General features: G+C 36.2%; 1 protein-coding gene across 2 annotated transcripts in view; it reads left to right on the forward strand.

Annotated features, from left to right (window-relative positions):
- The window catches only part of WDPCP (WD repeat containing planar cell polarity effector), a 236,106-nt gene that overhangs the window by 73,203 nt on the left and 147,903 nt on the right, over positions 1-15,000 (forward strand). For both annotated transcript variants that reach the window (XM_006083288.3, XM_023746417.1), the window contains 2 exons: positions 11,619-11,733; positions 14,007-14,140. In XM_006083288.3, the coding sequence (XP_006083350.1) occupies positions 11,619-11,733; positions 14,007-14,140 (249 nt within the window). The remainder of the gene's footprint in view (positions 1-11,618; positions 11,734-14,006; positions 14,141-15,000) is intronic.

Genomic DNA, 15,000 nt, shown 5'->3' on the forward strand with positions numbered 1-15,000 from the left:
TATTTCTTTTGGCCAAAAGACACCATAGAATTACTGAGACGCAAAGGGTGCTATGGACTGAGAACTGTGGGAACCTCTGGTCTAAACTTTGGACCCCATTGCCTCTGGCCTTCTCAGGACCCCACATGATGGTCACTTCTCTTGTGGAAAGCGCAAATTATTTCTTCTTGGTATCACTTTTGGCTTTATTAACTGTGTGACGTTGGGGAAGTTACTTCACCTATTCATGCCAGAGTGATTATAAAATGAAGATAAAATATCTAACTCATGGGTTTATTATAAGAATTAAGTTAATAATTCCTTGGGGAACGGGCCTAAGCCGGCATTCGGACATCCCCTGAGGGCACAGGCCGGGCTGAGGGCACAGGCGTGGCTGAGGGACCCCTCCCAGTGCATGAATTTCCATGCACCGGGCCTCTAGTATACTCATAAGTGGGGTTGCCGAATTAGATGATAGCTCTATTTGTAATTTTTTGCAGACTTCCATAGAAGTCTGTTTTGCATAGAGGTCACATCATTATATTGTTCCATCAACAGTGCACAAGGGTTCCACTTTTTTCCCATCCTAACACTTGTTTTTGTTGTGTGTGTTTTTTTTTTATATAGTAGCTATACTAATGGGTGTAAGGTGATATCTTGTTTTGATTTGCATTTCTCTATTGATTAGTGATGTTGAGCATTTTTTTTCATATGCTTGTTGGCCATTGAAATGTCTATTAAAGTTTGTTGCACATATTTTAATTGGGGTATTTTGGTTTTTGTTGTTAATTAATAGGACCTTTAAAAATATATTCTGGCTGTTAACCCTTTGTCAGATATGTGATTTGTAAATATTTTCTTCCACTCTATAGGTTGCCTTTTCACTCTGTTGATTTTGTCCTTTGATACACAAAAGTTTTAAAGTTAGATGGAATCCCATTTGTCTACTTTTGCTTTTGTGGTCTATGCTTTTGGTGTCATATCCAAGAAATTGTCAAATCCAATGTCATGAAACTTTTCCCTATAGTTTCTTCAAGGAGTTTTGTAGTTTGGGGTCTAAATAAAGGTCTTTAATCTATTTTGAGTTAATTTTTGTGTATAGCATGAGATAAAAGCCAATCTTTTTTTTTTTTTCATGTGGGTATTCAGTTTTTCCAGCACCACTTGTTGAAGAGACTCTCCTTTACACATTGAGTGGTCTTGATACTCTTGTGGAAGATTATTTGACCATATGTGTGAGGGTTTACTTATGGGCTCTCTCCATTTTAATCTACTGGTCTGTAGGTATGTCTTTATGCCAGTATCAACTGTTTTGATTAATGTTACTTTATAATATGTTTTGATACCAGAAAGTGTGAGTCCTAACTTGCTTCTTTTTCAAATTTGTTTTGACTATTTGGGTCCCTTGAGATTCCCATTCAACTTTTAAATAAGCTCAAATCTTTTCTATTTAAACAAATCACAACTCTTATTTATCTCAAGTACCACCATGTCTTATTCCTTTCCTTCATAATCAAATTTCTTAAAAGATTTATCACTATTTGGATTCTCCATTTCCTTATTGCTTACTCAGCATTCAATCAGTTTCACTTGTGCTTTTCTCCTGAATATTACAGAAGAAAAACTTTCTACTCAGTTTGCAAAAAAAAACAACAAAACAAAACCACCCAAAAAACACCCACAAAATAAAACCACACACACACATAAAACAAAACAAAACAAAACAAAAACACACACCATTCCATATTCCTAAACCCAATAGAATTTTTAAAAATAGGATCATCTTAAATACACAGGAGAACTTAACACTACTGACCACTCCATTGTTCTTGAAGTACTTTTTCTGTTAGTTCCCATGACACTGATCTTCCAATATTTTTCTACCTCTCTGGCATTCTTCTCTGTCTCCTTTTCAGGCCCATGTTTCTTTCCTCTGTCCTTGAATGTGAGAATTTCTCAAGGCCCGATTCTAGGCCCTCTTCTCTTCACTCTGAACTGCTAAGTTACCACATTTATATCCAGAGGTTTAGTGGCTTCTCTCTAGAGCACAGACCTCTAGCCCAATACTCCAAATCCATAAATCCAGCTGCCTACTGGATTCTCCCCTTGAGCACCTTAAAAATATTTCAAACACACATTATCTTTAAAGTGGAATTCAGAGTCCCCTACCTGTTTCTCTTCCACCATTCTAATCTCAGTGAATAGCCTTACCTTTCATCCACTTCTGGAAACCAGAAACCAGGAAGTCATCTGTTTATCCTTGAAATCATTCTGTTCTTCACCCAACATGCCACGTGCCCCCACGCACTTCCAACTAATCTCTGATTCTTGTTCATTTTATCTTCTAAATCCTTCTCACATCTGCCAGAGGCTCCCCCTCTCTTGGCTCATCACTTTAGTCAGAGCCACCTCACCTCTCTCTTCTAGACTACTTCAACACTTCTTGCTCTTCTATGCTTCCATTTTTGCTCCTTATCAGTCTGTCCTTCACACTGTAGCCACAGTGGTTATTTTAAAAAACAAATCTGCTCAAAACCCTTCTACAGCTCTGGAGAATAGATAAGAAACTGTGATTAACTAGGACAGGGTAGGGAAGCATAGGTGGGAGGGGTACAGAAATAGGAATAAGACTTTTAATTGTTTATCTCTATAATTTATTGTCTTCTTTTGGAACTTTATGAGTGTATTATCTTTTCCAAAAATCAAATCATTAAATTGAATTTTTAAAATGATGGCATCACGCTATTCTTAAGATAAAGGCCAAGCTGAACTGGTCCCAATATTTTTACCTTTTTAACTTCATCTCTTCGTATACCCTCTTTCAATCTCAGTGCCCCAGCTGTACCAGGCTTCTGTCACTCGACATACTTTCTCTTGCTTCAGGGCCTTTGTACAAATTATTCCTGGCTCTGCCTAAAATGCCCTTTAGTCTCCTTTCACTGAGGTAAGGCATTCTTATCCTTAGATCTCAGTCCACCAATTACCACTTCTTAAGGGAAGCTTTCCCTGACAAACTCGATCTCCTATTATTTGCTATTACAACACCGTGTACTTTTTGGCACTCACTGCAGTTCCAGTTTAATATTTATTGTGTGACTTTTTAATTACTATATACCTCATCAATTTGACTGAAAGTTCCAGGAGGGCAGGGACTGTACCTGGTTCTGTTAAAGACAAAATGATAAACTATTTGGGGGAAGTTGTAACGCTCACTGCTCAACGTTTTGTGGTAGATTTTTGTTTTTAAAGATTTTTGTGGTTTTATGTGCCTAACTCAACAAAAAGCAGTAGTAACAATTTAACAATACTTATTCTAAGAAATCCCTGCTATTCTTAAAAGCCCCTCATAATACTCTGTGTTGATGAAGTAGGAAGGTATCCCATAGCATATTAAGGGTGTGTGTGTGTGTGTGTGTGTGTGTGTGTGTGTGTGTGTATGTGTTTAAATTAACTAAGGAAATAGTCTTCTAGAGGAGGCTCTTATATACAGTGTCCAAGCCTGCTTTTTTGGAACATCATCAAAGATTAGCGCCTCATGGACAATGCTTTGGAAATGCTACATTAGTATATAGGGAAGAAGAAGTGGAAGGTGTCAAGGGCAGCTTTTGAATATGGTTCTGTAAAAGAGAATGGAAAAGGAAGTAAGTTAAAAATGGTAGAGCTGAGAAAAATCGAAGAGAATCAGAATTTACTGGTGAATTTTAAGTCTTTGGGTAAAGGTGAGCATTTAAAAATAGTCATCTCAAACCAAAGGAACTGAAAAAAGATTTAGTGGTGATCTTTATTCCCACGTTTAATGTTTTAAAATGTAAAATAATTAAGATTATTCCTGATCACTGTAAGATGGCTTACATACAGATATGGTAAAAAGTAAAAGTACCCCTCTACCCCAAGTTCATTCCTCTCTCTGTGGTAACCACAGTCAACAGTTTTATGTCCTTCGTGCATTTACAAGCACTCATCATTGTATATGTACGTATATACATGTGTTTTTTAAATAAATGGAATTTCTCTCTATATATTCTGTAAGTGCTACACATTACAGTGTACAACACACTGTCAGTAATCTACACCTACCTTATTTTCAGTAGGTACATGGTAATCTGTAGTTGGATGTATCATACCTTACAATTGTTAGGAATATGGGTGAACAATCTAATGAGGCAATATGATAAGAAAAAGGTATCTTAAATTTATTTTTAGTAAGTGAGATTGCAGTGGAGAGGGACTCAGTTCAGTTTTCTACCTGTTGCTTTGGATAAGGAGCCTCTATTATAGTTCATTTTCAGTGTGATTCAAATTCTGACTTCTTAGAAACACCTTATGTGGCATAAAAGCATCTGTTTAAAACCATATCTCTTTAAAAAACATAAAATAGTATATTTATGGACATGTTTTAAGAACTGTTTCTTTATTTTTAAAAAGTTTTATAGAAAAAAATACCAAATAATACATAAAAAATAAAACATCATCCATAATTCCAATTTAAAAAAAGTCTATCAGGGTCCTAGCTGGTTTGGTTCAGTGGATAGACCATTGGCCTGCAGACTGAAGAGTCCCAGGTTCGATTTTGGTCAAGGACACATGCCCGGGTTGCGGACTTGATCCCCAGTAGAGGGTGTGCAGGAAGCAGCCAATGGATGATTCTCATCATTGAGGTTTTTCCCTCCCTTTCCCTTCCTCTCTGAAATCAATTAAAATATGTGTGTGTGTGTGTGTGTGTGTGTGTGTTTGTGTTTAAAATCTATTAGGTCTGAGTTAAAGTTCATGCCTTTAGCTCCCCAATTCCATCTCTTTGAGTTACCTACTATCAACAGTTTGGATATATTTTTCCTGACATTTTCTTGGGTTTAGATAGACAATTTCTGTAATATGTATTTATACACATACCACACCTGCTTTTTCCCTAATAAAATGGGATGATGCTATTCATGTAGGTCTGCAACTTCTAAAAATTTCCTCCCCACTTCAGCAGTGTATTTTCAGCAGAAAATTTCTGATTAATTAAACTTATCTATCTCTTATGTTATCTTCATTTGTTTTCTTGTACTAACAACATTCACAGTAACTAAACTACGAAGCAACTGATTTATTAACTGTCATTGTAGTTTACTAATTCGCAGTGCGAGTTATATTTGGCATCACAGACCTTGCTCATTTGCTTGGGGCATTCCCACCTGATGGATGAATTACTCAAGAGACTAAGTTAAAGATAAGAAGGCTGATTGGTGAGCGGAGACTTGGAAAGAAAGCAAGGAGGTGTTCTTACAGGATATTTGTATCAAGCTGCCACAGCTATCTGACCTGCCTGGGGCTCTTTCTATCTTGACAACTGGCATTAGTCATCAGAGCCATAGCCCTGAACTTGGTTAGAGACTATGGAACAGGCTTCCTCCAGGTCCTGTTCTGAACTGGGCAGTGTCCACCACTCCACTTAAGATATCTGACCAGGTTCTCATTTCTTACCCTTCCTATATGTGAGAAAAGTGTTAGAATTCGAGGACTCCCCAAGTCTGCTTGATGGAGATATGGAAAACACTTTTGCCTCTACAGCAACTTATTTATAAGCACTCTCTTAGGTGAGCCTCAGTAGACATGGCTAACATATAGAGGTTGTGACAAATCACAGTGTCTCCAGACATTGCCAGATGTCCCTGGGTGGTCCAAATCACCCTGAGTTCAGAACCACTGGAGTAGAGGGAGATTTGTGTAGAGTATAGTAGCAGCTAAAGAGGCGGAAACCAGGTGAGATACTGCATGGAAGTCAACTGAGAAGTCAACAGCAGGAGAAAGAACATAGAATTTTTCCTGTCTTACTCTACTTGCCCACAAATTATGAGATCTTTGGTTAGTTGCTCTACCCGCCTGACTGTGAATTAGTATGAGGATTAACCTAGTTACTACTATTTTTGTAACTTGTGTATTTATTATGTACCAGAGTTGTACTGGAATTTTATATTCATTATAGAAAGAGTATATAAAACTCCTCTGTAAATTATAAAATTTTGAGCAAAAGTAATGAGTTGCTTGGCATGTGTTCTTGTTCACTTCCTGCCACTGTTTTTATCCAATTAGATCTTTAAAACTGCCAGCAAATATATGATTTACCTTTGTGAATTTGACCGTGATTCTAAATTATAAATATTTTGTGGGAACAATTACTTTTATGTGATTTTTATATATGTAATTACATAAATATTAAATGTATATAATTACATAAATTATATGTATATAAAATATAAAATATATCATTATTATATATGCTAGATTTAAAATTACATTATGGATTAAAATGTAGCATCACTCATTTTACAATGAGAATAAGTGAAAAAATGATATTTCTTAATTTGAATTAGAATTATCAAACAAATTTCCAGGCATGTTTCTATTCCATATATTGAATAATTCCTTGGGAAACCCCGTTGTTAACATCCAGAAAAACTATTTTTTGTCCTTTTGTTTCCTGCCCTTATGTCAATTCCCTATAGTGAGTCAATTTTTTATCCTTGTCCTAGCTACATTCACTTTTGTCTCTGTACTGCATTAGTCAGGCATGGTTTCTCTCTATGCTCAATAAATGTTTACTGAATGAAGGAATAAATTACAGAAAATATGTTCTCTCTCTTCTAGCAGGTTATCTTCTAAAGTAATCAGTAACTACTCTTCATTATAGATTTCCCCAATGTAAAATTGTTTGACTATCTGTAGTTCTCCGAGTTTCTCCAGAATTTATCCCATAGTTTTTATTGGGGGGGCAGTTGGTTACTATCAGTATGCAAATTCACTAGGCCTCCAGGGAGTATCTCTATGTACTTTAAATATTTGCTTCAGCCCTGTAATTTATTCCAAGAGTCCTAATACTTTGTTGCCTCTGTGAATTGTAGTGTTTAGTACCTGCTGTCTCCCACGTGTCTCCTAATGATTTCATGGGACCAGTCTTGGCTGCCTGTACATGAGTTAACTCTCAAATCCCTGATTGAACCTATCACACATTGTTGATTTTTAGTATTGACCCTGAATACCTATACTTTTAATTTCCTCCCAGATGTGATAATAATCACATGGATTTGGGGGGTAGTTTTTTTAACCTATGAGAATATTGAATGCAATGTGATTGTTTGTGACCACTATCATAAAACAGCCCATTCACAAAGACTTAATGTACCCTCTCTTTTTCAATACTTGAGACCAAGTGTAATGTATTTCTCTTTTTTGTGGGTCATAAACTACTCTTCTAGGAAGCAGTCATCTATCCTAACCAAAACCCCCACTTCTCTCTGAGATTAGGTCTTCACTATTCTACACGTATTCTATCAATGTGACTGCCTATTCATCATTGTATTCTCATATATACTTGGCACATATAGGAGGCACTCACCTATTTTTGACCTGCTGAATGAATGAAACTCAGATTATTGTGGTTATTTATGTTTTTTTAATTAATGATGTCATCCGCTATAATTTTCTCTTTCTTCTCCCAGTGCCATTTCACATCCAATTGAGTACTTTATCTAAGCACTGTAGACTTAGGGTTAAGAGAAACCAACTTGAAGAGCCATTTGAAGGTCATGGAAATCATTTCCCTGATTCTTAAAGAAAAAGCACACCTCTCTATAAGCTTGAAGAAAATGAGAGGGAGAAAATGGTAAAGGCAATGGAAAGAAACAGGGTTAGAGCAGAAATAATAAGGAAAGATACTTTCTATCTGGGAGGGTGTCAGAGAAAAGGAAGTTTCAATTCCTGTTTTGTGTCAGCAGTTTTCTACACAAATACCCAACGTTAAAATTGGGAAATCCCATGGGCCTTCTCCTTGATTCATCCCATGGATCTCTTCTCATCTGCTCTGGAGGTACCTTCCTCTGCACTGGAATAGGACAGTATCTTAGTGCCCTTTTCCTTCCTGTCCTGCCAAATCTTACATAGGCCTGTTCCATTTTGGCAGGTTTAAGAACTAACCTTTTGGGTAAACAGGCAGAAATACTTTCCTGTCTGGGCTGGAATATTCTTTTCCTGAGTTTCAGACTATTTTTTCCTAATTCCAGTTATCTCTATTACCATCCAGAAGTATATTTGGCACCAGTACTTGGAAACTTTATCCTTCCCCACAGGCTGTTTTATAAAAATGCATTAATTAACTTATTAATTTAGTTATACATTCTTATTACAAAATCTAGTGTCAAGGATACCTCTAGACTACAAGAGATCTGAAATGATGGCCATACCTTGATCCTAATGAGTACCCCAAATAGGTGTCAATAAGGCTACCCTGACTTTTTAACACCTCTAAAGATTCCAGAGCTCAGACCTGGAACCTCTTGTTTGCCACTCTTTTGTTCTTTTTCCTTAAACAACAGAAATTTATTTTCTCACAGTTCCAAGATCAAGGAGCCCTCTGGGGTGGTTTCTGGTGAAGCCTCTCTTCCTGGCTTGTAAGCAGCTGTCTTCTTGCTGTGTCAAAGGTCCTCTTCTCTGTGTGGCACATGGAGAGAGAGAGCCCTCTGGTGTCTCTCTTTTTACTTTTTATTTTTATAAGAATAGCAGTCAGATTGGATTAGGGCCCCACACTTATGACCTCTCCACTCATTTTTTAAGGAGAGCTTATCCAGTTTTACAACTTTACTGCCTATATATTGTTGATGACTCCTGAGTATATATTTCCAATCCTCACTTTACCTGAACTGCAGACTCATTTTTAATTGTCTACTTGATATATTTACTTGTATGTCCATAGACCTCAAACTTAACATGTGCAAAAACAAACTCTTGATTCCCTCTAATCTAAATTTGCTTCTCCTCAGTTCTTGGTCTCAGTAAACCCAGTTGCTTAGTGTAAACACCTTTGAGTTTTTCTCATGTATGCACATCCAGTCCTTCAAGTCCTGGTGAATACCCTTTAAAATATATCTCAAATCTTCCAACATATCATTTCTTTACCATTGCTGCTCAAGGTCAGACCATCATCTTCTCTCACCTAGACCAGCCTCCTAATTGTCTCCTTGCTTCTATTCTTGCCTGATTTTTGCTTTAAAGCATAATTGGATTATAATTCTCTGCTGCTTCTCATCAAAAAGGTTCAACCCAAACTGGCCCCTGAATATCTCTCTCCTTTCCTCCTCTGAATATCCATCTCCCTCTTTCCCTTCCCTTCCCTTCCCTTCCCTTCCCTTCCCTTCCCTTCCCTTCCCTTCTCTTCCCCTCCCCCTCTCCCCCTCCCCCTCCCCTTCCTCCCCCTCCCCCTCCCCCTCCTCCTCCTAGCTTTCTACAGCACATTCTGACCTCAGGGTTTTTGTATTTGTTGTTCTCTGCTTCAAACTCCCTTTCTCCAAATAGCCATATGGCTAGTTACTTCACTTCATTTGAGTGTGTACTAAAATGTCATCTCTTCAGAAAGGCCTTTTTATTTATTAGTCATCCTTCTTAAAACAGCTTCTTCCTAAAATCCCCATCCTCACTGTGCTTTATTTTTCTCTGTAGTTCTTATTGCTCTCTGACATTATATTAAGACTGTTTATCTATTGCCTGTCTCCACACTCGAAGGCAAGCTCCCTGGGGGGAGTAAGGGCAAGGGTATTGTCTGATTGTTCACTGCTGTATCTTCAACAGCTAGAATAGGGTCTGGCTCATAAAAAATATATATGCTAAATATATATTTGTGGACTGAATCAGTTGAATATGTAAATAAGTGGCTGACCCTCCTTTGAGGAAGATTATGAAGTAATGCCCAATGGTGGAATAGCTTTTCAGTAAAGTAGTGAGCTCCTGGTCTGGCGATATTCAAGCACGAGCTGGATGCTGGAAGGATACTTGAAAGGGATGCTGCAGAAGGAACTTCCAGGTCACATGGAAGTGGGACTATGAGGTTTCCTTCCACCTATGAATCATCTGACCCTATGATAAGTTAATTATGATTATTACTCTAAACATTAAGTTAGCACCTACTTTGTGCCTAGCATTGTTCTAGACTCTGAAGATAAAAACATAAAAGAGGCCTAGCCAGTATCCATAAGGAGCTAGTAGTCTCTGGATAATTAAGAGGTGCTTAAGAGTATAGGTATAAAGTTTTAGTAGATTAAAATTTATCTTTTGCTATTTATTTTTGAGATGTTTTGAATAAATGGGGAAGGTAGGAAAAAGCTGTTACCAGGAGAAGAACTAAATAAGAAAGATGACCCTAACATTGCCTTCCTGAGAAGGGAGAATTTAAGGGGTGAAGACCACATGCTATGTTCTTATGGGGGAATTCCCCAAAATGGAAATACCAGTGTTTCCCGTTGAGGCATAAAACAGGGCTGGATGTAATTCAGTAGCAAAAGTAATTTGAAATTCTTGGAACAAATGTGCTTTCTCCAAAACCAATAAAGATGATTAAGCCCTGCCCCATTCCACCCCCATTTGGGATGTTAATATGAAATGGACAGTCCATTAAATCATGTTGTTAGCACAAGACTGAAAAGAAAGCTTTCTGGTGAGTAGGACAAGGATTCTAACAGTTAAATACAAAGGGACCCTTCAGTTCCTTTTCTGATTCATGTGCCTGAAATCTTTCAGGCAGTGGGGGAATAGTGGTCTTTTTTTATATGACCCTAGTCCCTCATGCTGCTCATCTTATACACATGCCCCAATATGTCTTGATACAGAATCATCCTCTCTAGCTAGGACATGATGCCTAGGTAGGTGGGGAAATTCCCGTTTTGTTTAAAAACCATAGTAGTCTTTGAGTTTGGCTGGCATGTTCATGATAAGTTTACTGACAATTGGGTTTTTTTCCTCTTATGCCATATGCTATTCCATGATTCATCTGCTTTGAGTCTGTTGCCTTGAAGGTGAAACAATTTCTTCCAATGTTGATATTTCATAATCTCATAGATAACAAGCATACCCATATGCATAGTCCTTCAGAAGTTTTAAACATTTGGAGATGAATGAATAATGCTGCCACAAATGGAAACGAGCAGCATAAAATCATAATGGTGATATTAAATCATCTTTTGTTGGGTGTTGGGTGAGCACTGACATCAATAAAGCCTGGTACTTTACTACATTTCTCTATCTTTTCTTGAGAAATTGTTTCTGGTATGTGTTATTTATTTATGAATTTTAAAAGTTAACATTTTACTTTAACTGCCTTGACTTAATGTATTTTAATATTTTAGATAGAGAAGATCTTTATTTGTAAAATTGGGGTTTAAATTGCAAATAAATCATTAACATTTGCTGTTTATGTTGTCATGGTGGCATACTTTCTATCTTGCATAGCAATGACTATTCAAACCTCAAGAAATCTTTTAATTTTTGATATAAACAGTAATCTTTCAAAATATTTTAATAGAACATGTTACATTTCTGTATGCAATGCAAAGCAGTTATTTCTGCATGGGTACCTTCTAAGTATTTAGAAGATTAGACTTCTAATAAACATGGACTACACTCGTTTTTGCATATAGCTTTAATCAACACACCAATTGTGTTTCATCATTTAACCACCTGTAAATTGTCAGTGATTGTTTTTGAAAATTTCATGGTGTACTAGTAGATGCATGTGTAAATATCTGTATAAGTTATACATTTGGAGAGAGAATTTTAAAAGATTCTAATCCTCAGTATATCTTTCTCCCCTCCCTCCTCTTACCTGGTTTTAGCTCCTTTTTGGTTCAGGTGTGCTGGTGTCCCTAAGCCTTTCTGGGTCGCAGCTGGAGAAAGTGGTGATTGACAGAAGCCTGGTGGGGAAGCTCATCTCAGACACCATCAGTGATGGTAATTACCCCCATGTGCAAATCAATTGCTTACATTAACAGTGGGGAGGAGAAATAGTGTGTCAACAGGTAGACTAATTATTACCACTGGGGACCTGCAAACACAAGTAATTGCATGTAATAGCATAGTTACAACCTGTGGGACCAATACAAGTTTTGACTAATATAATATCAAAGTTTTTGTCAAGTGTTAAGCTCATATTCTGAATATTTTTCACTCTTAACTTAAAAAATGTGAATGTATTTTCAAAAATTTTTTTTCCTGGTGTGTACTTTCAAAATTAGTTTCCTATTGTTGACATTTCAAATATTTTTCATTTTCAAAAATGAATTTTGAATAAATAACCCAAATGTGTCAACACAGCCCCCAGTTAAAAAAAATAATGTTTGCTTTGCCTCTTTAGGAAGATTCTTTGTTACCAAACTCTATGAATATTAACTTTTGAGAGTGTCTGGGCAATATTTCTTTCTTTTTAAAATTAGAATTGACATATAATATTGAATTACTTTCAGGTGTACAACATAGTGATTAGGCACTATTTCTAAATATCAAACATCAATGCCAAATATACTAGATAAATCTGGATTCTATTTAGTGATACTACAATAGTATGTAGAAGCACACAAGAAAAAGATTTTAAGCCAGATATTTAAAAGGTAGGATACTAACATTTACTGAACCTGAAGAGGCTTTAAGCTTTGCCAACCTACCCATTTTATTTAATTCAAAAAGCAACCTTTTATAAGGAATAGCTATTTTCAGTTTATAGATAAGGAAATTGAAGCTGAGATACTAAGGACCATGCTCACAAATGTGATACTAAGGAACAGCTCAAAGTGACTGAGCTGAAAGTTGAACCCGGGTTCTAGCTGCAGAACCCATTTGCTTTGCACTACACTATGCTGACACCTGAAGTTTTAAGATTATGTTCTTTTATTCACAGTAAAAGGTCTAAGAAATAGATTTCATTTTCATTAGAGTCTGAAAATTGTCGATGTCTTAAATTGAATAATCAAAGGGAAGTGTGGTCTAATGGGAAAGACAGAGGTGAGAATACAGACCGCCCTTCTGCTGTGTGCTCTCACTAGCTGCCTCTGAACAAGTCAGACCCAATTTCATCATCCTAAAGCAAAGCAGCCTGCAGGATGCCTATAATTAGCAACATTGCTGATGATAATACGTTGAGGGTAGGCTTGTAAGTGTGCCATGTTCTCTTCCTTTTAGGACAGTGGTGCTAAGGAAGCTTCCCTATGGAAGAGGTTTCAATTTGACCCCTTTGTTGACACTGCAAATAAAATAGTGACTGTGATGATTTTATCATCCTGCTGCAACTCTATAAGAATTAAAAGGAGACTTTCAACATTATGCGTGTCTCTGAGATATCTTCTTTCACTTGTTTCTTTTATTTATACAATCTCATGAGACAATGATAACAATGTGATTTCTTGGCAGTTCTCCAGATTCTCCTGTAATTGTGTAGATCTGCTGTTGGTAACTGTTTGCACAATGAGGGGTGTAGAAGTAAAGAAAAATATATAAAACATTCAATAATTTCTTTATGCTAGGAACAACATAAAACATTTCTCAGTTATTGTTATCAGTTTTATGTAACATTAATGGCCCTTTCTGTAACCCATAAAAATTATCTACCTACTTGTATGCTTTAGAAATAAAGCTGTAGAAGTATTTTTGCTAATATTCCTTTTTAAATATTTATTTAATGCACATATTGGAAATAATATGCTTTATTTCATTCAGCTTATATACTCTCAAAAAGAAGGTTCATTGATGAAACATTTAAAAATAAAATGTAAGATTGGTGGGGAGTACTGATCTATATTTGTTAATCCAATTTATTCTCAGGTGGTTTATATTGTATGAACACAGGATTAAAGGCTAAGGATAAATAAAAGTACATGTTTTAATCTTTACATTCAGGTGTGAAACGGTCTTTATGCTTTTCTAGCCCCATTTCCAACTACATCTTATTTGGTGGTTGTTCCCAAACATCAGAATATATTGACATGGTCTCAGAAAAGAAGGAAAAGTATCAAATCCATGCATGATTAAACTGATGATTATCATTTATTTCCAGTATCTTTAATATCCTTGTAAATTGTCATAATGATATCTAGGAGACTAGTTATTTCAATTAACATTTATTTTCTAAAAATAGCCTCTTGTAATATTTCATTGGAAAAAATCAATTCATTGTTATTTTATTTTAGCTTATTATTTGATGGTATTAATAAATCTTCCTTTTTTTTTTAAAGCTCTTCTCACAGACAGCTTTATCATCTTATCATTTTTGGCACAAAACAAACTATGTTTTATTCAGTTTACCAAGAAGATGGGTTCTCCTGATGTAAACAAAAGATTGGAAAAACTCTCAGCTTTGGATTATAAGGTAGAGATTTCAATTTAAGTAGTCATATTGTTAATTATTAAGGTATGAGTTTCACATGAGGTGATACTATGCTCATTATTCTTGCACATTTCTAGATTTCAGAGTTATTATAGGATTAAGCTTGATTCATTAGAAACAGTGGCCACACCTAAGTTTTCTCTTTTCCTCTCATTATGGGAGGTCTAACAATGGAATGTTTACAGCAATATATATATAGTACTTATGGAAGTCAGTGACAGATAACAGGCAAGTTACATATTTGAAAATGGTTTTGTCGGTAGTGGTAGTATATATACCATTCTTATTTTCCCCTAATACCCCATATTATTTTTCTAAGCAAGGGTAGCTGGCCTGGCTTCTATTTCACACAAAAAAGAAGGCACTTCCAAAGGTTAATAGAAAAGTGTAATAAACAAGGAATGGGAGATTCCCCCCTCCAACTATAACTGGAAAAAATGCAAAAAGAAATCTTCATGTGTTAGTCTCTCCCTTCACTAACTCCAGGTAATTTGTTTCTTTGAATCAGGGACTTTACATCTGTTAAGGCAGGACTTTTATTTTAAATGGTGTGTTTTAATTTAAGTTTTTCCACATTACATTTTAAACTGTTTTGAAGGCATGCACTCTGCTAGGATGAGTATCTAATACATTTTCCAGGCTGTTTCAGTTCAAGGCCTCTTTTTAGCAATGACTTGTGTTTGCAAGATTGATCCAGCCTCTGTGACGTGGATTTGAGACAGTTCACTGTTCACTGGGAACAGAGCTGATACACAGCTTCCTTAAAGAAGATGCACACTTATGCCACAGAGTATATAGCAAAGGCAAAGATTTTTAGAAGTCAGCTCTGTGGCTTGAAACTG

The sequence above is a fragment of the Myotis lucifugus genome, unplaced genomic scaffold (assembly GCF_000147115.1).
Source record: "Myotis lucifugus unplaced genomic scaffold, Myoluc2.0 scaffold_6, whole genome shotgun sequence".
Lineage (NCBI taxonomy): Eukaryota > Metazoa > Chordata > Mammalia > Chiroptera > Vespertilionidae > Myotis > Myotis lucifugus.